The sequence below is a fragment of the Suricata suricatta genome, chromosome 10, assembly GCF_006229205.1.
Source record: "Suricata suricatta isolate VVHF042 chromosome 10, meerkat_22Aug2017_6uvM2_HiC, whole genome shotgun sequence".
Taxonomy (NCBI): Eukaryota; Metazoa; Chordata; class Mammalia; order Carnivora; family Herpestidae; genus Suricata; species Suricata suricatta.
In genome coordinates, this window is record NC_043709.1 from 104,643,408 (window position 1) to 104,670,419 (window position 27,012).

The window sequence follows — 27,012 nt, forward strand, 5'->3', positions numbered from 1 at the left end:
AAGCAGAAGAGGGACAGAAAGAGGGGGCAGGGGACCCAAAGTGGGGTCTGTGCTGTCAGCACAGAGCCTGAGAGGCTCAAACTCATGAACCGCAAGGTCATGACCTGAGCTGAAGTCTGACACTTAACCCAGGCACCCCTGAATGAGAATTTTTTAGGGAGCCCCTGGGAACAGAATCACTGGTCACAGGGTGGGCATATGGGTAACCTGACCGAGTACTAGCAGCCGCTCCCCTTGCTCCTCTCTACTTTCCCGCCAGGAGGGCCTGTTGCTTCTGGTTCCCTCCATCCTCACCAACACTTGGCATGATCTAGGTTGCTGATTTTGCCAGTCCAATAGGTATAAAATGATATCTCATTGTTATTTTGTTTGTGCATTTTCATATTTCCATGATAAGCAGTAAGTTGAGCATCCCTGTTCAGGACAGTATAGAAGCATCCATTTGTGTCCTCTGGTGAGCAGACGCTGAAACAGGGCAGCAAGGAGCGTTTTGGAGGGGAGATAATATCCATGAAAGATGGAGGTAGAAGCAGGACTGGGCGGGGACAGCTTCAGAACACAGTGCAGGTCTGAGCCCTGTGAAAGGAAACAGGGGAGGAGCCAGAACGAGACGGACCAAGCAGCAGATCTGATTGGGTCACAGCCCTGCCAGTAGGTCGCTCCAGAGCAAAGAATGCCTCAGGAGCTCATTTACACTTGGGAAGTGCGTGGCCTCTGTGGCAGGTTCCGAAGGCCACGCAGAGGGAGGCTGTTGGCTAACTGGCTAACTGCACTTCTGGCCGTGGACACCAAGCTCTTTGTTGATGGCAGGTCCAGCAGTGCTTCTCCATGACTGCCACAGTAGCTGTGCTGCAGTGACAGACTAGGGCACCCCAGGAGCTTAGGATCGCAAAGGGTGTATTTTTTGCTCAGTCCGACACGGGTCAAGTGGCTCTCCTCGGAGGCCCTTCTCCAAAGGTGATTCTAAGATCCAAGCCACCTTCCTTCTGGGATCTCTGCTGTCACGAGTTCTTCACTTGTACTGGCAAAGCTGCAGCGCTCACTCCCGACTCAAAGCAGAAGCCGCACCGCCTTCCCACTCACATCCCCTGTGGGAGTGCCTATGCCAGGATCTCAACATAGCTGCAGATGAAGAAGCCAGGAAATCGTTTTGTGTGTGTGCGGGGGCTTGTGCCCAGGAAGAGGAGCTACGACAGGGGCACCATTGTTTCCGCCATGCTCCTAGGTAACTGACCCGTGTTAATTGCAGCATTATATACGATAGCCAAGACATGAAAACATTTAAGCGCCCACTGACAATTGAATGGATAAAGAAAATGTCACACACACACACATACATACATACTAACTAGACTATTAATCACCATAAAAAATAAAATCCTGCTGTTTTAAACAACATGGATGGACTTTGAAGGCATTATGCTAAGTGAGATGAATCAGACAAAGAAAGACACTGTATGATCTCACATGTGGATTCTTTTTTTTTAATGTTTTTTATTTATTTTTGAGAGAGAGAGAGAGAGAGACAGTGTGAGCAGGGGAGGGTCAGAGGGAGAGGGAGACACAGAATCTGAAGCAGGATCCAGGCTCTGAGCTGGAGCCGGATGCGGGGCTCAAACCCACGAACTGTGAGATCATGACCTGAGCCGAAGCCGGACGCTTACCCAACTGAGCCACCCAGGTGCCCTTCACATGTGGATTCTTAAAAAAAAAACCCTAAAACCTGAACTCACAGAAACAGACGCAGGGAGGTCAGGATTGGGTGAAATGGGTGAAGAGGGTCAAAGGGTACAAACTTCTAGTTATAAGATACAAGATACGTAAGTCCTGGGGATGTCATGTCCAGCATGGTGACTCTAGTTAACAACACTATTGTTTATTTGAAAGTTGCTAAGAGAGTAGATCTTAGTTCTCATCACAAGAAAAAAATTGTAACTATGTGAGATGATGGATGTTAACTAAACAGTGGTGATCATGTTACAATATATACACATATGAAATCATATATTGTGTATCTTAAACTACCACAATGTTTTATATCAATTATACCTCAATAAAACTGAGGGCAGGGGAAGAAGTCCTTTCTCTATAGGTCAGAGGTATTCTCCTACATTTTTTTCCCCTACATTTTTTATTTTACAAATTTATAGCTTTATTTTTAAATTTTTGATCTTTAATTCATCCCAAGTTTATTTTTAGAATTAGTGTCACACAGGAAACTGTTTTCATTTTGTCTGTACTGTGAGCCCATTTACCAAACATCTGCAAAAACAATTAATTTCTCCTATTGATTCATAAGGCTTCCTTAATCACAACCTGTGTTTCTGTGGTCCCTCTGAAAGCTCCTTTTGGGGCCCCATCAGTCTGCTGTTCTTTCTACACATACTGCATGGTGTTTATTATTATGGCTTTGCATTAGGTTAATTAACTATAGTTAATTAAGGCAACCCTCAACTCTTTTATTTTCAAGGTTGCTTTAGGTGTTCATGTGTTTTTTTATTCTTTATAAAAATGTGAAAGAGTTTCTGAGCCTAGAAGATAGGTTTTGATGGAGAGTCAGGAAGGGGATGCTGGGGAGGGAAAGCGAGGAGAAGCCAAGTGGGGAAGCTAGAAGGGACCATCAGCTTAGCTTAGTAGTCAACTTTGCTGGGCTGGAGACAGCACAGAAATGGGACAGCAGCAAACTCTGTAACACACGCGGATGCATTGAAGGGTCAGTACGTGGACCAGAGGCATTGGGGCATTTCAAGGGAAGAGGGGGCATGTGGACTGGAGAGGTCTGGGCAGGCTGCCCAGGGGTGGGGTCAGAGGGAGGCCTTTAGCATAGTGGTTAAGAGCTCAGCCTTTGCAGTTGTTTTTTTCGGCTCTGTATCTTACCAGTTCTGTGGCCCTGGGCATGGTACCTAATTGCTCCAAGGTCAACTTTCTCATCAATAAAATGGGGATAATAATGCCTCTGAATATAGTGACTGGTACAGTGTGCTCTAATTATTGCCTATCAAATGGAAAAGAAGAGGAATAGTATGTATTAGGCATAAAGGCAGAATGAGCAAGGCAAGTTCTCAGAATACATAGAAATGTGGTGTGAAGTCACTGGCATTCCTGGGCTGGCAAGCAAGGAGGCCAGCAGCTACCCCCAAGAAAGCTAGCTATTGGCTCCCCACAAGCTGAGGCCCCAGAGCAGGTTTCTTGACTTCCTATTTCCTGCTTATAAAAGAAAATGATAATATATGCTTCCAAGTTGTGATTTAAATATAGGAACTGTATAAAAGTCTTAGGCATGGTGTCTGGCATAATAGTAAGTTCTCAGTAAATGGCTGCCATTACTATCATTAGTTGGCATCCCTTCAGAGGCTCCTAATCAGCTCTGTGCAGCTGGGGGTGATTGGCTGGGGGTCAGAGGTCAGAGTGCAGGGAGGTGGTTCTGGGAGTAAGGAGCTCAGTAGCTGGGGCTTCTGAAAGGACATGAAGAGGAAGGAAGGAGAGGATTGGGGCGGCCTACTTGCACCCCGTCCCCTTCCTTCCCTGTCACCTCCCCAGCTGCCTCCACAGCCCCTCTCTATCCATCCCTCAGTTGCTTGAATCCCACACACCTGGACTTGATAATGACCCTCATCTCTAGGTGCCTCTCATTGGGTTGGTGCCCGGTATCACCTCTGGGCTCTCAGGAGGTGGCCCTGGGAAACGGAAGGGATGGAGGAAGGCAGGTGGCAGACTGGTGCGGCTGGGCTCTGGGAGCACACGCCTGTGGCTTCCTGGGTGCGTTTGGTCCCTGGTGCCTGCCATACTGTGCATGCATGTTGATTAAGTCACTTCTTGCTCCTGTTTTGATGGCATCTTGTCCCGTCAAGCAGCAGGAGGTAAAGCCTCCGACTTCCCCCAGAGACAAATCCACAAGGGTGGGGACTCTGGATGGCAGATGGGCTCACGATTTACCTTCTAGTGCCTGCTTCCCACAAGCACCCCCATGTCTGGCCTTGCCAGACGTGCCAGTCTTAGGTCAGAGTTTCCGCAAGCCCACAGATGCCACTTCCTTCCACCTTCACAATGCTCGTGAAAGCCAATGTGATGCACCCAGGCTGACTTTAGATTTGACATCAAGGCTCCTTCCATCCCAGATACTTAGGGATAGAATCTGACAACAAAGACCTAGGGTGACGAAAGGGAGGTGAAGGTGTAACATCTTGTGTGGGGGGAGACGGGCCCTGGAACTGCACAAGTACCACATACGCAGCTAGCTTTCCATAATTACGTCCTCTGTGACAGGAGTTGGGGCTAGGGGGACGTGGGCCCTCCAAGGTTTTCTGAACCAACAGCGCATTAACAGAGGGCAGAAGAACTCTCTAGATCCAAGTGAGTAAGTACCTCAGAGCTTCTGCTCTGTGCCCAACTCAGGACTCAACTGTGGGATCCAGAAGAAGGCTCAAGCCAGGGGCTTATCATCCTTGGTGGACCCTGGGCTGACACGCAGGAACAAACAGTGGGGTTAAGGTGCTTCTAGAAGACAGTCCAGTGTGGGAGGCCCAGGGAGAGCTGTGGAAAGTGCCAGGGGACAGGGCAGGAGTGGTTTACATGGAGGCATGACTCCCCTGTCCTTGGAAGTGTCTACACAGAGGCCCAGAGCTGCAGACAAGATGCCTGGGAAGGAAAGTGTCCACGTGTTTTGCCATCAACACAGAGTCTAGGTTCTGGGACTTGAAGGACATGTGGGTTTGGAAGGCAGGAGGGTCCAGAGAGGAAAACCAAACAACTCCTGCTAGAGCAGAGGGGAAGATGGCTACCTTCAGGACCTAGGCCTGTGAGGCAAAGTTCATGTTCATGCTCATGATTATGACTCACGCTGCATAGGTGAGCTGTCAGAGCTGGAAACCTTGGGGGGGTTTCTCAGCCCTGCCTGGTATATGTCGGCAGGTACGGCCTGGAGGAAGTGGTGAGAGGCCGGCTCAGTGCTTTTGCTGGGCTTTACCAGTCTGCGAGTTCTGGTATTACCTTAGCCCTTCCCCTGGACCTTGCTAACAGGCCAACCAACGACAGTTGTCACCGAGGCTCCCATTCAGGGAATCGAGGCAGAGTGGCTTTCAAGGGGCTGAAGTGTCCCCTCTCTGAGTCTGGCTTTAGTCAGAATGGGCTGCAGGGGAAGAGGCACCCAGGAGTTTCCTGGGGGAGGGGGCCTGACTCTGCCAAAGAGCTGGGTCCTCGTCGTTTAACCACCAGGGCTGGCCGGGTCATGTGCTCCCCAAGCTCTCCTTTGCCTTGTTGCTGTCCTTCCCGAAGTCAGCTCATTGGAAGTTGGCTGAGTCATACCAAGCCAAGGGAAGGGGAGAGGATTCGGGAGTGGAGGGGGGGCAGGGGCCTGGCTATGACTAGCTAGAAAGTTTTACATGGCCGTTTGTCAGAGGCAGGGATGCTGAGAAGAGGGAAAACCAGTGTCCAGGATTCTGCTTCAAGACGCACGGGTCAAGAATGCCATGCGGCAGAGTGAGTGAGTGCTGTATGTGGGTTTTGTGTTCAAGGGGAGGGTCGTGACTCTCATTGCTGTGAATCTATGCACTCCAGAGAGGGAGCATGAAGGCTAGAAGTTTCTCGCTCTTTATTCTTTATTCTTATGTTGGGTTTTCTCCACATCCAGCCCAACCCTTTCCTAGCAATGCTGCACTGAGCTTCGGGTGTCTTCACTAATTTCCTGGAAGCCAGACTGAGCAGCTGGTGTCGGTTCCCGTCACAGGCGCTGGGGCAGGAGGTGCCTCTTCAGAGGCACAGCTGCTTGTGGGCAGGGGCCCGGGTTCAACTTGAGGGGAGTGTCTGTGTGTGACGCTGGTGGCTGGCAGGTGACTGTGTGACTCAGCAGCCACAGAGGGACAGGCATGCTGACCACAAAGCTCAGAGCGCTCAGCATCTCTGATCTCTTTTTGGTCTCAGAACCACTTTATGGGACCTGGAGTGAATGTTACCTTTCCATTTCAAGGGTAGAAATCAAGTCTGGGGAGTCGTGTCCAAGATCAGCCAGCCAGGTGGTGGCCAGGCTGAACCAGATGCAGAGATCTGAAATGGACAGATTCCTAGGTGGTTTTTTTTTTTTTTTTTATCACTGATTCCTGGTCCAGTGCTCATTTTACACAGCCCAGTGGCCTCGGATACAGAATTTTCTCCTGGTGAGGTGAAGGAGAGAAGGGGATAGGACTCGGGAATATCTTTAAAGGGGTATAAGGGAAAAGGGAGGGGACAGGGGAGATCACCATCTTGGCTTGGAGGGAAAAAAAAGGGAAATGTTTTAAACAGCGGACCTACCCACATCCAGAAAGGGCCCTGCAGACACTGTCCCAGCTTCAAAGCTCTACAGTGGCCCCCTTCCCTGGCTGAACTTAATGCTCAGCTCTCAAAGCCAAGGTCAGTTCTAGGCACATGAAGGCCCAGATATGTCTGTTTATGTTGCAAACACTCTTCATTTGCCAGATTCAGGGCTCAGTCCCCACCTCAGCTGGAGGAGGACTTGTCAGCACCTTTCACACACATTGGGCCACTTGGATGGAGGTGGGCAGCTGTCCCTGCTTCCTGCTGTCAAGGCCTGATCCACAGAGAGTGGTGGTGTCTCTTTTCCCCCAGGTCCTTGGAGAATTCCTCTCCGGGGAGGAGGAAAATGTGGGATTTGGGGAGGGAGGCTTGAAGAGCGGACATTTCTGTTGCTTCCACTTGTTGTAACCACTAAGTTCTTCATCAGCCTTTACATCTTTTTTTTTTAAGAGTTTATGTTTAAAGTAATCCCTACACCTAATGTGGGGCTTGAACTTACAACCTTGACATCAAGAGTTGCATGCTCCAATGACTGAGCCAGCCAGGCACCCACTGGCCTCCAACTCTCAAGCAGGTAAGCGTGAAATGTACACAATCCCCAGGTTGCTGGACAAGGGGCCAGCTGCCAGGACGCTCCCACCTGCAGGCCTGCCCCTCCGCCATCACGCAGCACTCTGAAGGGCTCTAGTGGGCTGCACTCTATCCAGTGCCATTCAATGGATTCTGCTGCTCAAAGCCTCCTCCCAGGTCAACTCATCAGTGTCCTCCTCCTTATCACAGTCCTGGCTTGAAACTGACAAATTCCGAGTTTTTCATCCCTGACCACATAGCTAGGTTTTGAGTCCATGTCTTTTTATTTATTTTTTAATGTTTACTTATTTTTGAAAGAGAGACAGAGCATGAACAGGGGAAGGGCAGAGAGAGAGGGAAATCAGAAGCAGGCTACAGGCTCTGAGCTGTCAGCACAGAGCCCAATGCAGGACTCGAACCCATGAACTGTTAGATCATGACCTGAGCCGAAGTCCAACACAACTGACTGAGTCACCCAGCCGCCCCAAGTCCGTGTCTTTTTATTGCCCTTAAGATTCCTCTCATCCTGCCTTCTCCCTTCCTGTTAGCACCTGCCACCACAGCTGTGCCGCAGCTCAACTTCATGTGGTTGCCCTCAGATGAAAAAGCACGAGGAAATGCTGAGAGAGGGGGTCCTTGTCTGGGCAGAAGGCTTGGTGAGGAAGACAAATTTTCTGCCCGTTCTTTTCTTTCAAGATCTTACATAGTAAGATCAAGGGAATGGGAGGCAGGAATATTCTCCTAGCTAGGAGGGTTTCTTCCCAATTCACACATAGTTGTGGGGGACAGGCGGAAATGACTGGAGCAGGGGGACAAGTGGAAGGAGCCGTGAGTAACAAGCAGGGACACAGTTTGCCCACCCCCGAGGGTGCTTGCCCCGCTGGAGGCCAGCCAGGTGGGCAGGTGGCCCTGGTGCCTCAAGGTGGGGAAGGCATCCTCAGAGCCCTTGGTTTTATGGGCACATCCTGGCCCTGCTGGGGGTGTGAACCTTCTTGGGGGCAGAAATGATCCTCTTCCACACAGAAGGAAAAAATAATGACTGACTTTATTTTGGTTGTTGCCTACAGGAGGAGTGCGAACAGCCAAAGGCTAAGTGTGCACCCCACTACACCAAACTGAAAAAGTTACTATTTGTTTCCCTCTTGCCTTCCCACTAATGACTCTAAAAGTCATGCACAGGGTCTGCGGGGCTCTTCACATACATAGGCATGAATTTATTTTACATTTAACATCAACCACTGCGGTCAGCACAGCAGGCATACCCTCGACCCACTCTCCTCCGGCACGGTGTTTCAGAAAACTCGTCTGTCCTTGATGCTTCTTCCAAATATCTTCCCATAGGAGAACTTGGCGGGGCTCCTGGGGCTGTTCTCTGCATCTTCCAGGAACAGGGGCCAAGGCCATGTTGGGTTGATTCATTCAGAAGTGACACTCTGGGGTGACCACCCCTCAGGAGTTAAGGCTCTACCAATTCTGGATACCTTGGGCTGTAGATGAGGCAGCAGGGAAAAGAATGGGGCGTCCTTCCCACCCCCACCGGCCGAGCTGAGCGCTGGTTTGTTCCCAAACTGGTATAAGGCACCAAGTGCTGACCCAGGGCCAGCACCTTCCAGCCTCACCCTCCTGCTTCCCCAACCAGAGTTTTACAGGTGATTTTAAGAACAATGTGATGAAGACTGAAAACGTTAATTCTCGGGCCAGAAACAGTATTCTGTCCCCATATGAAGACTGGTACCAACTAGGTCTGTCCCTGGTTACATTTTAAAAATGTACTTAATTCTTTAAAAACATTTTAAAAAACATTAAATAAAATGCAGCTGGGGAGAGGGCTTTAGCTGTCAGGTGCTTCTTGTTTTTTCTCCCACAGAAAAGACCTGGCATTTAAACTCCTGGGGAGACAACTGAAGGCCACAGTGCCAGACGCTGGGTGTTCATCCAGGCTTCTCTACCAAGAAACTCACTTTTTGTCACTTACTGTGCCAGTCGCCTGTGGTGCGTGTAAGTGAACCCTTGTTCTTTTGGCTTTTAATCAGCACCATAACACTACTACGCCCTAGCCTTCACTTGGACGACCCCCTTCTGCTTGGTAATGACTCTTGAGGACTAAGGACCCAGTATGTCCCCTGGAGCCACTGCTGGGAGAGCAGGACCGGTGCAGCTGCCTCAAGACGAAGGTGCAGGTGGCTGGTGGCTGGAGAATGAGGCAGGAGGGAAAAGACTGGGGTGTTGTGCCCGTGAACTGAGTGCTGGTTTGTTCCTAGTAAGGCACTGAGTGCTGACTCGGGCTCAGCATCGTCCAGCCGCAGGCACGCACCCAGCAGTGACCCTTCTGAAGGTTCTGTTGGCTCACCAGATAGATCTGAGATGAACTTGGGTAGGAGGAGCCAGACCCTAGAAGGGCTGGGACTGCCTCCCCTCAGCCCTTCTCAGCTTTCTTCAAGGTGAACATTAGTTACCATCATGAGATGTCTGCTCATCTACAAAGGGCCTGATTCAAGAATCTCAAACCCTTCAATGTTTTGCCTTCCCATGGATGCTGTGGGTTGGATCCCAGGGAAGGAGGGACTGACCAGTTAAGTGATAGGCCTAAGGCGTCCTCAGAAGTCAGGGAAGAGGCAGGAATGAGTTTCATGTCTGAATGCCAACCTTAATCTCGCCCGACTCACATTCCTTACCACTTTCTCACGTGTGGACAGACACGAGCAACCTTATTCTCATTTTACAAGCTGTATGAGGCAGCCCCACACTTGTACTGGGCACTCTAAATGACCCTTCCCCTGGATCTGGGGAGACTTCAGCTGCCTACTTTGGAGACCGTTCAATACAACTGTAGTCCTTCAGGCGCCGGGCTGTTTACTGTTACAAGATCTTCAACTTGGATCCTGCCTTAGCCTGGACCCTCAGTTGGACCCTCCTGGGACCAGTATTCAGCCCACTTTAGAGCTCGAGGTCCACTCTTGTTCAGAAAGGCCATGCTGACCATGGAAAGGAAGGTGCGTGTGCACGCATGTGCACATGTGTGTATATGCACGCATCATGGGATGCAGTTTCCTCTTCCGTATCTGTCTTGGTAATAAGGTGGCTTCTCAGGCAGAGGCAGCCAGGACACATGGCCTCCCCACAGAAGCCAGGACTCCAGTTTCCTTGTTTAAGCCCCGCCTATAAGCCCTCAGGGCAGAAGACATGAGTGGGGCTATCACAAAACGCTACCTGGTGAAGTTCAGCACCAACAGGTGGTCCACATGGGAGTGTCAGTAAAAGGCCTCTGTGAGCCTGGGCATCTGGTCTGACAGGCTCCTCGGTCTAGTGTGTGAGGTGCAGCTCTGGCGCCCTGGGCTGTTTCAGTGGGACATAATCCACCTGCGAGGATGGTTCCTTACCCTTCTCACCGAGCGTTGCTGGGAGGGGATCTTCTGAGCAGCTAACACAGAGAAGGGAGTCTCCTTAAGGGGATGGGCCAGCTCCTAAAGTAAAATAAAACAGCACATTCTCTCCATTTATCATTTTTCACTGATTCCTGAGAAGGGTTCAGGAGGGATTTCAGAGCCCATAAGACATGGTAGTTTCTTGGAAGGAAAGGGAGTATGTGTTTTTGAGGTGCACTTACATAGGGCTTTCGTAGCCTTCCTTTCTGGTTCACTGCCTAAAAACAGCAGCCATCATTTCCTGCCAGCTGGGGCTGCTGTGACCTGCGGCCAGATCCTGCCTGTTTCCAGCTCTAATCAAAGCAAGCCCCTCTGAGGAACAAAAGGTGACTGGGATCAGCACAGGTGACTAGCGAACTCGTCTTTCCCAATAGGCATGTGCCATAGCCACAGAATATTCACTCAGGCCAGTTTTATTTGTTTCTACCTAAGGTAGGGCCCTTTCTTCTTTCTGGGCTAGCTGGCAATGAAGCTGAAAGGCTCTAGGAGCCAGCTTCCAGGGCAGTGACCTCTAGGCGGGGCAAGGCTCCCTTCCACCCATCTGGTGCTATTTTCTCTCTCTCCCTGCTGTCTGTTACTGCCTTTGGGATTAGTTCTGTGGATGATGACAAAGTCAGCTATCTCCTGATAGGTCAACACACCAAAGGAGGAGACAAGAGCTGAAATGTGTCTTCATCTGGAGACTAGCCCAAGAGGCTTCTTGTAGAGAAGAGTTGGCCAGGATTATTCCCTTCAATCTCTTGGGGATGATTCCAGTCTAAAGAAGGAGGACATCGTCTCTCCAACACCCTACGCTGAATGTACACAGGGACACTGACATATCTAAACAGTTTCGGCCTGGAGGCCGCAGACCCCACGCCACTGGGCTTTCTGGTTAGCCCAGTCAAAGGACAGAGGCCAGGCAGGTGCAGAAGCAAAGGAGGCTTCCAGGGCCACAGGATCACTCAGACTTGAAGAATCTCTTTCAAAGAATATGCTTCTTCTCTTCACGAGGGGACCTGGGCTTGGTTTTGAAGAATAGCCTATCACACTAAATTGTTTCAGGCATTTTCTTAAATGATAGCAGTTGGGGGCCGAGCCAGGATAATATGAAGGACTAAAAAAAAAAAAAAAAAAAAAGCACAAACTAAAAAACAAACAAACCAAAAACAAAGTTGTGTTCTTTAAGCAACCCTGTACATATACCCACACAGATGCCAGACATAAATGACGTGCATGGACAGCGTCTCCCTAAGAAAGAGCAGGTGGTGGAACATGGAAATGCATCCTGGCTCACCGCCAAGTCCAGTAAAATGACTTAAGAAATACTCTGTATTTCTTTTAAAAACTTTTATTGCGCATAAAATGGCCCATTCTCCTTTGCATCTCAGTTATTATCACCTTCCCAATTTTTTCCTTTAAACTCTACCTCCTGCCACACTGAAAAATTTCTTCTCTTTTGAAAGGATAAAGAGTCTCTCATTGCTGGTCAAAAGCGACTGGAGGATAGTTTGAGGGCAAAGGCCCAAGTATATTACCTGAGCAGGATTAGAACCCTACATGGAGTCCCTTAGACCCAGGAGTAGGGATGCCTCCTGCCTTCCCTCTAGTGGCGCTGGACAGGTTGCCCCCCTGTATTGGCCTCACTCAAACTCTGGCATTTCACATATATATATATGTGTGTGTATATATATATGTGTGTATGTGTGTGTATATATATACATATGTATATGTGTATACACACACACATACACACACACATACACACATCAATGTGTGTATATTTATATATATGTTCTGTGTCCCTTGCCTTCAAGGGAACTTAAATCTCAGCAAGAAGACCTGCCTGGAGCTGCATGCATTTCCAGAGGTGGAAAACATCTCGTGCAGCATGTCATCAAGGTACTAAAATGAACTGCAAACTAGTGGTTATAAAATGGGAGCTTTAAAAAAAAAAAGGTACACTACTAGAACCTGAAGTCTTAACACCACTTGGGGTGGAGAACTGGGGAACACCCTGCAGGCCTGTGGATTTTGAAGCTTCTCTGCAGAGTCTTTAGTACCCTTCTAGTAACTGCAGGCAGCAGTGTGCTTCGGCAGAGAGTGGAGTGTTAGCAGGCTGACCGGTACTGGCCGGCAGCAAGGGCAGACGGTAACACCGGGCGCTCCTGCGACATTAAGCTACTCACAGCACATCGCCTAGGCTGCACCCCTTACCATCCGCTTCATAAACCGCTTCCTTGTTCTGGGATTAGCAGGAGCTACAAGGGATGCAGGCAGCTCTCCTGGGGCTTAGGCTAGTTAAGGTGGCATTCCAGAGGTGAAGAGGGTTAGGGACAAGGCCATACAGGTGATGAAGGTCTCAAGTCCAATTTTACTGGAAGGTCGAGGTTTAAAGATAGAATCTAGAACACACTCTCCCCCTTTTAAGCATAAAAGTGGAGACTCTGCCTCAACCGGAAACAGAAAGTGAAGAAGTCAGAGCTGTGACAGTTGCTAGCAGCACATCTGGATTTCCACAGGAGAGAGATGGCAGCTTTTGGACAAAGTAAAGAGTAAGACAGGTTCCTTGCTCCTTGGTACTAAGAATGAATGTTCAAGTTGAGGCATGGTGTGGTTTCCCGTGGAGGTTCCAAGGTTAGCATGGACACCTGATCTAGGCTGCCTCGAAGAGCCGCCAGGCCTGTTCTCTCTACACGGGCCCCTCTCCACCAGAAGTTTTCTGCTGGAGGACCCTTCTGGATTGGCCTGGCCCTGACGGGGATCCTCCCTGGGTGGACCACGTGTCATTATGTGGCTGGACAAGCCCTGTGCCACCAGATTTTCCCATACTGTGGCTCTATGAGCTGCACAAGGCCAGTCTCTGGTTGAGCTATGAGAAGTGAGCAGTTTGGCTCAAGGAACTGGTTACATGGAGCTCATTAGCCCCTGCCTCCCCATGGAGACCCGGGTGCAGAGGGGGTCTGGGGTGGCGTTAACTATGAGAGACCAACCTAAATTCCAACATGTGCCACAATACTTGCATCTCTGTCTGGTGGGACCTGTGGCTGGGCTGAGGGGAATTCTCATCAGCCAGATGGATTACAGGCCCCACCATCCACTGTCTCAGCCAGCCTGGAGAAGGGCTTCCCTCTAAACTTTAATAAATGTGCTGTGGGGGGCGAAGCCCTGGCACCAAAGACGAGGAGGAAAAACGGGTTCTGCAGAGCCATGGTTCAATAGGGAGAGGCGAGTGACATCTGTGCCCTTTGGCCTGGCCTCAAACAGTGCCGAAACGTGCCCCGGACAGACGAGTGGTGCAGACACAGAAGTCTGGTACTACGGTGAGAGCGGGCCAGGTGAAGGAGGGGGCGCCAGGAGGGGACAGAAGAGCTACAACCAAGAACCCGCACGGGGGTCTCAGCTGCTCCCTAACGCCAACTGGGTCAGCAACACGACGAGAAGGCTAATAAATAGACAGCTGTAACAGCATTCAGTCAGTTTGGGGCGGGACTGTGTAGGACGCAGCGGACATCCCGTCACTCCTACACCGGGTGCCATGTGATCAGTGTCTCTAGTAAAGATATAAAAATGTAGTTACTTCTTTTCAAGTATTAAAAAAATAAGTTAATTGACAAAAAGGGTCCAAAGCGGCTGAGTCTTGCCAGGTTGTCAGCTCCATTTCAATGTGCAAACACAGGAAAAACGTCAAGGAAAAAGGTCGTCTCCTGTCCCGACGCGAAGCGCCGAACAGGGACAACGCCCGTCTGTCAAGTGGGGGCTTGAAATGTCGGGCCTCATCCTGTCCCCCAAACAGTAATTTCCAGTGTCAAAATTGTTGTGAATTAAAAGCAGAATGCAGCAATCCACAGGCCTCAGGCCAGAGCCAGAGGGAGACCTGCGGCTTTTGGCCACCAGGGGTCCAGTGTGCGGTCCGGGGGTGCCGGGAGCAGACCCCTCCTGGGTCCTCCTCACTTGCATCATGGATTCAGGAGCCGGCCGCCTTCAGGCCCCCCCTGCGAAGCCAGTGAGGGCGCTGACCTGCTGGCCCCCGGCCCCTCTTTCAGGTCTTGATTCACATCTTGCCTCCCAGGGGGTGTTCTTCGTTTCTTTGGTGGTGCTTCAGGGAGCACAGAGGATGGCCGCCCCTTCTGCTCCGCGGAGGCGTGCCCTGGCGGCTGTGTTCTGCCAGAGAGGGAGCAGCTTCCTCTTCTTGCCTCCTCCTGTGGCAGGAGGGAGTCACCTGTGTCCTCGGGGAGCATGCAGGTTCTCCTTTTCCCACATCACGTGTCAAATGCTCTGTGTTCCTCTCTCTGGAGCAGGAAATCAGGGTGGGCCTCTTCCAAGGAGGCCCAGCCACCTCAGATAATCATCCTTGCCTGGGGTTCCCGCTAGCACAGACAACTGACCCACGTAGACATTTGAGTGTAAACTCCCAGGAGGTGCCAGGCCTTCTCCGATCTCGCATCCGGGAGGTGTGCAAGAACCCAGCTTGGGCCAGGTGGATGCCACAGACCAACCGGCCAGAGCATGGGTAGAACTTAGGACCAGTTCAGGCTGAAGCCCTTGGACAGCATGGCGGCCTCCAGGTCTTTGTCCTCCTCTTTTTCCCGGAGCCGCTGCTCCTCTAGCAGGGCCACAAGGGCATCTCTCTGCTCCACCACCTCCAGCATCTCGTTCAGGATCTTCTTCTCCTCTGACAACTCCTCCTCGGTTTTCAGGTGATCTGGGCAGTGGCCAAAGACATTAGGTATACAGGACCAGGAGGCAGCAGGCCCCCACCCCGCTTTCTCAAGTGCCCTTCAGCCCTGTTCCCCTCTTACCCTCCACAGCCATCCGCTCCCGAAGCTCCTGTTGCAGTCGGCTCTGCCGGTCCTCCAGTTCCAGCTCCCGGGCACTGGGGTTGGGGGTAGGGGGAAGAGGGAGACAGTGACTTGGGGACGATATCTCCCCATTGCTTAAATTAGGAAGCTGCTGTGCTCCTGCAGGGACAGGTGCTAGGCTGACGGCCTCCCTCTTAGCTGGGTCCCCAACCTCAGGCCACTCACAAAATCATCAGCTCCGACTCGTAGCGCACCATGGCATTTTTCTCTTGCACCAACTTGAACCACTCCTGCATCAGCTTGGGGTCATCTTTCTTGCCCATGCCTGCCAAGAGAGAGGGTACGTCAGGCGCACAAAGTGTCTGTTGTCTACCCCGGCCGGCAGGAGTCATCACACTGGGGCAAATGTGCAAAGAGAGCCGAGCAGGATGCTGCCGGAACACTCCCAAGCCAGGTCCATAGTTTGCCTACAGCCATGGAGGGGGGCCTCCATGCCTACCCCAGAGCCTAATGGAGTCTGTGCTTTCCATCTGTCCTTCCCAGGCACAGCCCTCACCCCCTCAGTAACCTGGTCACAGCTTCTTTGGACCTCTCCTGCTCAATGGTTTGCTCTTGGTATACTTTACATGCCTTGCCCTCCTTCCCCCCCATTCACTTAATATTTGGTATTTGGTATATGCTAGGTCTGCTTTGAGGAAACCAGTCTCATGAATGAGACAAATGTGAATATATAAACCACACTTATCCCTCCTTTTGAATTACCCTCATTAATCTAGCTCTCTTCTGGGCTACTGCCCCTCTCTGGGCCACTGGCTGGTACTGATGCCTCATCATTTCTTTACATCCGGATCAGCAAGATACCTTTTCTGAACTTGAGGCCCATCAAGCTTCCTGCATAGCACATGCAGTACATCCCAGGAGGCTCTCGGGTTTCTCGTCAAGGGCAGAGAAACACCAGCAGACCCTAGAGACTAAATAAGGCAGCACTCTTTGCTCTGACCCAACCCCAGCAGCAGATCTGGGGCTGGTGCTCTACACTAACACGTGGCAGATCCCTAAGTCTCCATCAGGGGCAGCCTGACCCTCCTGGGCTTAACTGAAGCAGGAGGATGGAAGGAAGAACTTTCCAAGGAATCAGACCACCCAAAAAGAGAACAAACTCTTTTCCCTTGGAACACAAAGAAACTCATGGCAAGGGGCGCCTGGGTCAATCAGTCGATTAAGTGGCTGACTTGATTTCGGCTCAGATCATGATCTCACGGTGTGTGAGTTTGAGCCCCACATTAGGCTCTATACTGACAGCGCAGAGCCTCCACTTGGGATTCTGTCTCTCTCTCTCAAAAACAAATAAACATTAAAAAAAAAAAAAGCAGCAGCTCATGGCAATAGTGTGGTCCTGCCTAAAGCAAAATACAGATTCAGTCAGCGGTCTTCCATATTTTGGGATGATAAACCATTCTGAGAATCTCAGGAAATCTAGGGACTTTCTTCCTAGAAAAACACATGCGTACACATCCAGTAATCTTATATAAACTTCAGGGTGTTCATGGGCTTCCTGAAGTCCACCCCCGGCCCCAGGTTAAGAGGCGTTGGACTGGGAAATCTTTCAAAGTGCCTTCCATTTTACGACTCACTTGCCTGGATGTCCTATCCCAGTAAAGACCAGACCCCGAAACATATAGAATATGCCTTCAGGTAGGACACCTCTCCTATATCAAGCTCCTTTCTGTTTTCCTATATTCTTCCCACGTAACTTCCTTGCACATGGTTCAGAGATAACTCTCTTTCTGCCGAGCTGTTTGCTTGACACACAGAAGGCCCCTGCCAGTTAAGTCTTTCAACAGGGGGCCACACTCTGGAGAGGCAGAAGTGACTCGCACTCACACAAGCAGGGGTTAGTGTTTGCACTGTGTCTGGGTGCACATGCAGCTGTGCTTCCCAGGTGAAGTCCTGTCCCTGAGTCCTATTCTGGATAGAAGCTCCCTCCTGACCAGCCAAACCTGCCTCTGTGGAGTGCTGTGGTTTCTGGGGACAAAAGCTCTCCTTACCCGACCCAATAGACTTGGTCCTTAGGCTTTTAAAGCAGCCCACAGCTCAGTTCCATGCATTCCTTTCTAAGCGTCTCTGCACAGTGTGCCCACATGGCCATGGAAGATGGAGCCCTGAGGCATGCAAGCTGTCCAGTGCGGCAAGCTGTGAACGCACTGGGAAGTCTCTCCCTCCTGCCCACCTCCCCATGTGCAAGGACAAAAGTTCCACTGGGAGACATCCGAACACTGCTCATGAGCTATGGCAGAGACTGTTCACAGCCGATGAGCAAAGGTATATGGCGGGATGGGTGAAAGTCAAATGTGAGCGCCATGAAGAGCAGAGTAAGAGGTTAGCAAGGGTTAGTCATGACCACACTCCCCTTTCCCTTCCCACATGCCTTTTTAACAACAGTCTTGTCACCACAACAGACTTCAAATCAGACAAACTTAAAATATATATACACACACACACACACACTCAGCAAGACAAAGGGTAGAAAGTTTGCATTTAGTGGTGTTTTTGTTTTGTTTTGTTTTGTTTTGGAAAAGAGCTTGGGGGCATTGTGTAGACCAGTCTTTGTAAGGACAGTATTCCTCGACAACACCAACAGAAATCTCTGCCGCACAGGTAGGAGGTTCCTCACCTGTGTTCCTGCTCCCTCTATCTGCTAGATTTGAGTCTGAAAGGTCCAGCCACGAATACTGGCACAAATCATGGGGTGCTCAGCTACGGCCTGAAAGGCCCGTACCTGGAGGCTCTCTGGCTCCCTTCTGTACCCCAATCCTCCCCGAGACAGTCAAAGGGATACTGTACCTTGTAAGAAACTGCCACATACTCAGTTTTGTAACAAAGCTATCAAGTGTCAGAGAAAAAGAGAGAAATAGCTGGGGTTTGGGTCCCTGTTTGACTAGTGTTGCTACAACCCCCGAGCGGCAGTGGGGATGAGGTTGGGGGAGTTACGTTACCTTCCTGGACACAGCAAGGGCAGAAGGAGAGAGGTCTACGCCGTGGAGTCCCGCCACTGGGCTCAACTTCAAAAAGGACCAAACAAGGAAAAGGAGGAGGAGGAGACGAAGAAAGACAAAAAGGAAAAGGAGGAGTTTGGAAATGGAGAGGGACAGGGAGAAGGTGAAATAAAAAACAAGCAGAGGACAAAAAGCATAAGAGGTGAGGAAGGAACAACAGGAGGAAAAGAAAAAAATACAAGAAATGGGAAAGCAGAAACAAGGGAAACAAAGTCTACAAATGAATTAAGTCCTTTTTTCAGCATGGAAACTGAACAAGAGCAGACCCAGGCATTGGGCATGTGGCTTCAAAAAGGAATGCACGTGATCCCTTCTGATGGCGGGTGGCTCTGGGGTGAGGGAGCTGTTCCTTCTTCCTCTGTTCCTTACTGGGAGGGTGGTGACATCTGGGTATTGGGTTCGCTCCTCAAAAATACCCAAAGCCCCTGGGACTTGTCTGCCTATCTCTGTGGAACAGTTTATCTTAAACATGTGGCCAATACTGCTCCTAGGTTTGCAGGTGATCACCTCGTGTCACCAACCAAACCTGTGTGAAATATTCTAAGATGTCACTACAGATGCATGCATTCCATGTAAAACTACCCCTGGGTGAGTCTAAAAGGCGAGGAGGGGTCTGCAACCACTGGATGGCCAGGCCCACAGAAAGATGCTCTGAATCTACAGAGGTAGCACGTGACCTTGGGATGGGCTTCCAGGACTGATACCTGTAGTGTGTTGAATCCTGAGCCAGGACGACTTGAGGGAAACATGACCACACAGAGGCGACTTCCACCAATCCATCTCACTATCCCCCATGTACCAGGGAGAGCCAACCACCCCCTTTTCTTCTGCCCCTCCATCTCCACAAAGGGTTCCAATGCCACAGCTAGGGGAAGGCTGCACACTTTGGACTGGAACATCAAAAGGGGTGAGCTGACAGGACATGCCGAAAACTCACAGTAGCAATGCTGGTAAGAGTCATGGACGGGGCAACCGAGAGAAGACAGTGTGCAGAGAGACATGTCTAAGACTTGGGGAGACCTGATGGTTACCCAGGAAGAGGGAAGGGAACCCAGCAAGGGACCATCACAGAACCACCAGGGCACACACAGGAGACACAGGCTCAGAGAAATGGCCTCAGGACCACAGGGAGGAGGGGCAGTTTTAGGATTAGAACAGGGTTTAAGAAACAGACCTGATTTAATCAACAAGAGGACCAAATAGACAAGCTACTGGTTGAGGGGCCCTTCTGCTTTGCAAATGCAGGTACCACATTTTCCCTTTTTTTATGCCCTTCAGTGTTCATCACAGCGCTTTGTGCACAATGAGCCTAGTATTAGGTAAAGCTTCAAAACTACCGCCGGAGATTTGTTTGTGGGGATGCATATGCATGTGCAATGTTGACTACATCCAGGGTTCTAAACAGACATGACTGACCAGCTGATGCGCTGGGATTGGGAAGAAAGGCTCCTTTCTCTGCTTACAGCTGATCCACATTCAGCCTTTTAGTTTCAAAGTGCAGACTCCATGTTGGTGCTCAGAATACCTGGATAAATCTCATGACACACAATGTCAATGTAACCACCTCTCCTGTTTCCTGGTACTGATATTATACGCAAACACACCTGTGGTGCAGAGTGGACCAGTCCACAGTCATTAGCAAGGGACAGCGACTTTATACACAACCACCACAGTTGAGCCCATGTACCTGCATGTACGTTGAAAATGTGTTTCTACTTTCTGGATATCACAAATGTAGCTTCTAGCTCTTTTTATGAAAACCACATTCTCATACACCCTTTCCAACACAGACAACAATATGAGGTAACAGGATATTCAGAACAGAAGTTAGCAAATGAAGTTAGAAAAGGGGACATCAGGTAAAGCAGGTGTTAAAAAAAGGTGTAAAAAAAAAAAAAAGACATTGTCCTAATAACAGAAGGCAGCATGGGAATCCCTGAGAGGAGCTGGGTTGCGCAGACAGGTTGCGTGGTTATGACTTCCCTCTTCAGGCTCCAAAGTCTACGTAGTAATGTACACTACTTTTATAATCAGAAAATATGCCCAATAAATATTACTTTAAAAATAAGAAATCGACAGGGAAAAAACAGTTAATTAAATGAGGGGAGTTCCAACCCAGAACTGAAGCGAGCATGCAAGGGAAGCAGAGAGATACCGACTTTGAGTGTACTTTCTTTGCCTTTTTTGGAGATGTGAGAAATAAATGATTTGGTCTACTAGTTCCAAGAGCAAACATGTCGTCAAGCTTATGGCAAACACACGTTTTTTAAAAGTTTTTTTTATGGCTATTTTAAAGTGTTAGGGTGCTAGGTCTCTGTGTCTTTGTAATGGGCACCATATCTGTCACTTATCAGACTATTTCTGTGTCCCCTGAGGACTGTGGTCATCACCTCCGAGCAAACCCATAATTTGGTCCTGGTTGGAGGCTTCTCAGCAGCAGGTCTACACTTCCATCCCGGACTACTCTGCCTGCTTTCCAGGTGCTGTGGGCTCACCTGCCCCTCCTTTTACCCTGGCAGCAAACTCGACTTCCTCCTCTAAAGCAGGGCTTCCTTTTGAGAGGTGACCACCATCAGCGGTGCTCTAGTACCCACTCATCTTGACATCTGGGGGCAGGGATGAGATGCGTCCCTGGATTTTGAAGAGCAGTAGAATATCAGATTTCAGTGTGATGCATGTAAGAAGCGTGAACAATACTTTCATTTTAAAGCATTCCCACATGTATTATTTCATCTGAACCTTACGCTGGTCCAGGGTGACTACCTGGACAGGCATTCGCTTCTCTATTTTCAAGTAAGGGATCTGAAGCTCCAAGTAGTGGCACAGGCCGACTACACCCCTGTCTTCCTCTCCCATTCTGAACTAAGAGTTTGCTCTCTTTTTTATTTCTATTTATTTATTTATTTATTTATTTTTGGGAGAGGGAGAGACAGAACATGAGCAGGGGAGAGCAGAGAGAGAGGGAGACACAGAACCTGAAGCAGCTCCAGGCTCTGAGCTGTTAGCACAGAGCCCAACCCTGGGCTTGAACTCACAAGCTGTGAGATCGTGACCTGAGCCGAAGTTGAACACTCAACTGACTGAGCCACCCAGGCGCCTCATGCCCTCTTTTTTTAATGTTTATTTATTTTTGAGAGGGAGAGAGAGAGCATGCAAGCAAGTGAGCAAGTGAGCAGGAAGGGTGAGAGAGAGACAGAGACACAGAATTGGAAGCAGGCTCGAGGCTCTAAGCTGTCAGCATGGAGTTCAGCGTAGGGCTCAAACCCATAAGCTGTGAGATCATGACTTGCGCTAAAGTCGGATGCTTAACCGACTACGCCACCCAGGCACCCCAACAGTTTGCCCTCTTTAAAGGGCCAACAGGGGCTCCTGGGTGGCTCAGTTGGTTAAACGTCCAACTCTTGATCTCTGCTCAAGTCATGATCTCACGGATCGTGGGATCGAGCACTCCATGCCACCAGCACGGAGCCTGCCTGGGTGCTGGAAGCAGCTGGGAGAAGAGTCACACATAGACCCTACTCAGAAAGTGGACAACGTCATCCCTTCTTCCCATTAATTTGCAGAGGCCCAGAGAGGTTAAGTGACTTTGCTGGGCATATGGTGAAGCTAGGAGCTAAATCCTAGATTGCGAGCATTCTCCACACTACCACTGTGCACAAACAAAAATAAAGGGGATGTCCAGGTCTGGACTAGAGCTGAGAAGCAGCTGTGGGGATCGGCCTCACCCCAGGTACTGTTCTCTTCCCATGATACAGGCTCCCATTCTCATCATCATCACTGGACAAAGAAGCCCTCACCACAGGCTTAAAGCTTCAGGTCTCTACCTGCCTGGTAGAGCATGGGGAGGGTCTGGACAGATGGGCCCGGGAGATACTAGATTCCAGAAGTCCCTGCCAGGAATGCTTCATTTCCCCATAGAATCATGGTTATGTCCTAGAATGTCATAGCCTAGTACTGTGCACCAGAGACATTATGAGGAAAACGGGCTTTTTATAAGCTGAGCCTCCACTTGTATTTTCACACGAAAATAGAGAATTCCAAATGATCAGCTCACAAATGTCATAGAAATAGCATCCTTTTACAGGCTCCAAGTTGTACCCCTCCCCCAACATCTTCCCTTTTGATACACCATACCTTGCTTCATGTACAAAACTCTGTAGGGTACCCCTGGGCTAGGTGACTTCTTTTCCAGCTATGTGTTTGGAAAATCCTACATAAAGAGATTCTTTTTCACTGTCTTTTGACCTCTGAACAAACTCCAACGTGTCACAGATAGGAAACAGGTATTTTATTTCTGTCACATTTTGTGCTTCCATTTTCCTCTGCAGTAGTTCCGGGCCAGTCCCCGTGGGCCAGCCTTTGCAGCCTTCATCTTGCCTGGCGGGGCTCTCCCTCATTGCTCACCCTTGTTTTTGGCAGTAATGCCACTGTATTTGCTGATAACTGACCCCGCGCTGCAGCGATACCTTTTTATACAATTCAACCTACAGATACTACCAGAATGTTGTTCATCTCTTCATAAGATAACATCAGGGGCTGACCTGTCACGCCCAAGCTACATGTAGCGGATTAACCTTGCAGAAAGCCACGTGCCCAGAAAGGGGAGAACTTCTTGGTAGTTCAGCTATAACGAATAAGGCTTTCATTGATTTTCTTTTTGGTGTTGTTCAGGTTACATAGCCCGAAGCGAGGCAAGGTTGACCAAATGATTTGGTAACTAAGGTTATCCTCAACTGTTCTGACTCCTCCTCAACCCAGGAAGCCCATTTGCTTAGTATCAATGCTATGCCTCTGACATGAGGTCCTTTGCATTGCAAGGATGAGGTGCCCAATCCCAAACTCAGGGGCAACGAATACTTTGGCCTTAAGAGGAAACCAAGTTGGCTGGTTTGCACTGCTGCTGAGTGGTAAGCAAGCATCATGATAGGGCGGGAGGTTTCTGGTCTAGCAGGCCCAGTCTATACACAGACAGGACCAAGATGTGCCTTGTGTTATAAAAACTCAGCGTAGCAGGAATCTCCAGACTGGGGGGAAAATGAAGCCCTTCTCCAAAAAAGAAAACTAAAAAAGCATGTAAGAATAGAGCTCCAACATGTACACACATACAAATACACACACACACACACACACACACACACACACACACACGCACGCTTGGAAATCTCAAGGATTTTAAAGTTCCTAAGCAAAAACAGAGCAATGCTCAGAACAAAAGACAAGTAAAAAATGTACCAACATCAAATTAAGGGAAGCAAATAGAACAGGAAGGGAGGGGAGATGAGCAGGCCTGGGGTAAGCCTTCCTGTGCCTCTGCCCCAACTCACCAGCAACCATGAAAGACCACTTTCCAGGCCTTTCTGTTACATTTCTAAACGATTCGTGTTCTTTCAATTTCCCTCTGAAATATACAAAGCAAGTGGGGAGGTCTTTGAACATGAGAAATTAGGTATATATTTTTAATTGAAAGTTCCTTGGAAGAGAAACAGTTTTTATATATTAAGATTTCCAATCGTCTATCTGTTCTAGGGCAACAAAATGTGGCAGCTGGACCAGTTAGGGAGGGCCTGCTTCCTCTCTGGTGCTGGGCTCATTATGTATCTTTCTAATGGTTTCTTTTGAAATTACAAGATTCAGCTATATGAAAAAAATCTTTATTGTCTATGCTGTGTGGCTCACAAAGAGACTTTTGATACAGGTTTGGAACCTAAGAATAGTTAGCTGAGAGCCACTGAAAGGCCCTATCAAAGCAATATAGTTTACTAGGCAGAGGGCTGGGCAGGGATCGGGAGTGTGGACTCCTCTGGGCAGGATACAGAATTCTTAACTCCTGAACACTGCTTGGAGCTTCATCTCACCCACCTGAGAAATAAGATCAGTGCTGGGGCCCAGCAATGGGGTTGCCCTGTAGCCTTCTGGGGATTCAAGAGCAGAGGAACAATTAGGCTCTATAATTCAGGCTCCAGATTTCAAAAGGACAATTTTTCTCCTCAAAAGTGAATACTACTAAGTATTCTAAGAATGAAACATCAGCAGAAAGTGAAAAGGGACCCAATTTTTGGCATCTATGTTTTTCTACTGGAGCTGGGCAGGAACAGGGGCCAGAGAGCCCTCTCTGCAGGGGCACAAATTACTCCCATCAGAATAAATAATTCTGTTTTGCTTCATTGGTAGGACAGTAGCAGCTTCTATGTGGTGAACAGAACCACAAGAGAAGTTTAAATTTATCACAGAAATCATAATGAGCTGGCAAAAGAGGAAGCAATGGGTTGATGAGAACCGAGTAGCAGGGGCTATAAGGTATTGGACGGTGGGGTATTTTACAATTCAGAAGATACATGGGGTTTCTTTTTTCTACTTATTTTCTTTTTCTCTGAAATCTGTTGGAATTCTAAACCTGAGAGACTAGTAGCTCTCAAGTCAGGGACACAGAACTAAAAAACACCCAATGACATTTTATCACTCAAGCATGGGAGTGTAGAACGCAAAACTAGACACACGAGGTAATCAGTGGCAACGGGATCTTGAGCTGGGAGGGAAGGGTGAAAATAACTATAAAGGAATGGGTTTTCACAGTTCCTTCTGGGAGATTTTAAATTAAAAAAAAAGTCTTTTTCACACAGAGATTCATTTTTAGGATTGACGTAACCATTCCCCAGGGCGTGTTAGGAAGAGGTGGGAAAGGAGTCAAGGATATTAGACAGGAAATGGGATTTGTTAATTGGAATGCAAGCAACAGCCCTTTTACAGCATCAATGGCCATGAGTACAGAAGTCCCTGAACCCACCAGAAGCTCTGGGGCACTGAAGGGATCTGCAGAGGGGTAGGTGTCCGTGGGACCCTGGGGACAGAAAACAGACAGCAGAGACCAGCAATAACCCAACCCACCTGAGGCCAAGAGTCTTGTTTCCTTACTGCTCAAGGCTAAGCCTATGGAACTGTCATACAGTAGGAATCACAGAATTATGTCTTTTAAATGAATGGGCCACGAAGTGAAGTGACTCTTAAAAGGATGGGATTACGGCAAAAATGACAGAGAATAATCTTTGCCGGTTCTTCTAAGGCGACTTCTAGGCAAGGAGGCTGCAAGGGGAGAGAAGAGGTCAAACTGCCAAGAACTCCAAGGAGGGCCCGAGTTTCCCCGGGTTAACCTCAGGAGCAGCTGCTTGGCATTCCTCTTAACAAAACTGCCCAAAGCCTAGAAATGAGACTCACGGATTTGTTATTATCCTAATTACCCTCATCAAATACAAATGGTGAGCTTTGTACAGTCAAGACATCAAAAATTGTGAATTCCTTTAAGGTGGTGGTTCTCTTGCTTTAGGGCATGAGAATCACTTGGAAGGTTTGTTGAAACACAGACCACTCCTCACCTCTAGAGTTTCTGATTCAGATGGTCTGGGATAGGGGTTAGGAACCGGCACTTCTAGTAAGCGCCCAAGTGATGTTGCTGATGCTGCTGGTCCAGAGGCCAGGCTTTGAGAATTGCCGCCTTAGTCTTTTCCTATCTTCACTGAAAAGAACTGCTAAGTAAGTTCCACGACACATGGAACGAGGGAGGGACATTATTGTAGGCATCTGTCAACACAGCCTCAAGGTCAGAGAATCTGGGCAGAAATCACAACTGAATCTTTTTCCATTCAACTTGGCTCTGTTAGGGGAAATACGAACACAGCCTAATGAAAATGGGTACTTTACATGTTTGGTTCTTGAGTGTGATTGGCAGTGAGATTCCTGGTGAATATGAAACCTACATGTAAGCAACGAGAATGAGATTCAGGGCACAGGGCATGTTGGGGAGGGAGAGAGAAAGTGTGTGTGTGTGTGTGTGTGTGTGTGTGTGTGTGTGTGCGCGTGCGCACATGTGAAGGCATATGCATGTGTGTTACTACTGTCAAACAACTAGACAGTATTAGAGGGACCAGGATGCAGATGTGAGGTTGATGGAGAAGGGTAGGTGAACTTTTATTATAAAAAATTAGAGTAACCGGGGGCAGCAAAGGCTACCTCAGATCTTCCTAGAGTATGTATGTGCGTGGACTCCAGCAAGCTCCATTATGAGCTGGAAAAGGGCCTGTGCTTCTGTCACTGGGTTATCAGGTTGATTCTTCTTGTTGTTGGTGAGCAGGGACTGGGACGAGCGGGTGGGGAGAGGGTGTCAGCAGGGTTAGTGTCAGCAACAGATGCTGCTATACATACCACCCAGATGCAAGTCGATGAGGTCACTGTAATAAGACTCTCCCCAATAGTCTACAACAAGGAATTGGTGAAGAGAGAGTTATTGGATCAGATAACCCTCCTGTGCCCCCATACCCAAAGCAATCAATGACAGGAAGTATAAGAAACACACAGAGGTATGGTATAGCAAGAGGGCGAGGAGAACAGCTGGAGAGCATGCATCTCTCTGTAAGTACATTACATATACACACGTGCTGTAGCTGTATACTTCCTGGTGGTGGGAGGGAGTGCTTAACTAAAAACCACAAGTGATACCATTAATAGCCAATTAGCAATGTGATTACTGTTTAGACCTCTGATCAGTTAAGACAGAGCAGAAGGCCTTGGCCTTGCCGGGAATCCTGACCCTGCTGAGACAACTGCATCTAAGATTTTTTAAAAAATCCAGGGCAGATCAGGGGCTCCTTACTGCCTTTTTTACCGAACTTTAGATGCCCCAGGCTGAGGGGTTGAAGGCAAGATATTAACATCCTAAAACAGCTCTGCAAGGCCACCAATCCTTAGGTTTAAAGGCAGGCAGAGCTCTCCCAAGAATTCACCTGTGACCCTACTGGTGAGCCTATCAAACTCTTTGCAGAACCACTTTCACTGGATAGGTTTCAGATGGATCCTGTTTCTTCTGAACTTCAGGCAGGCTTCTTTTTAAAAGCAGGC

At 49.0% G+C, this 27,012-nt stretch overlaps 1 protein-coding gene across 3 annotated transcripts in view; it reads right to left on the reverse strand.

The window, feature by feature from the left end:
* Positions 1 to 11,600: 11,600 nt before the first annotated feature.
* MICAL3 (microtubule associated monooxygenase, calponin and LIM domain containing 3) overlaps positions 11,601 to 27,012 on the reverse strand; it is a 215,421-nt gene continuing 200,009 nt past the window's right edge. For all 3 annotated transcript variants that reach the window (XM_029953118.1, XM_029953117.1, XM_029953116.1), the window contains 4 exons: positions 18,064 to 18,129; positions 15,293 to 15,392; positions 15,068 to 15,141; positions 11,601 to 14,970 (listed from right to left, as the gene is read on the reverse strand). In XM_029953118.1, coding sequence (XP_029808978.1) covers positions 14,786 to 14,970; positions 15,068 to 15,141; positions 15,293 to 15,392; positions 18,064 to 18,129 — 425 coding nt within the window. In that variant the 3' untranslated portion in view covers positions 11,601 to 14,785. The remainder of the gene's footprint in view (positions 14,971 to 15,067; positions 15,142 to 15,292; positions 15,393 to 18,063; positions 18,130 to 27,012) is intronic.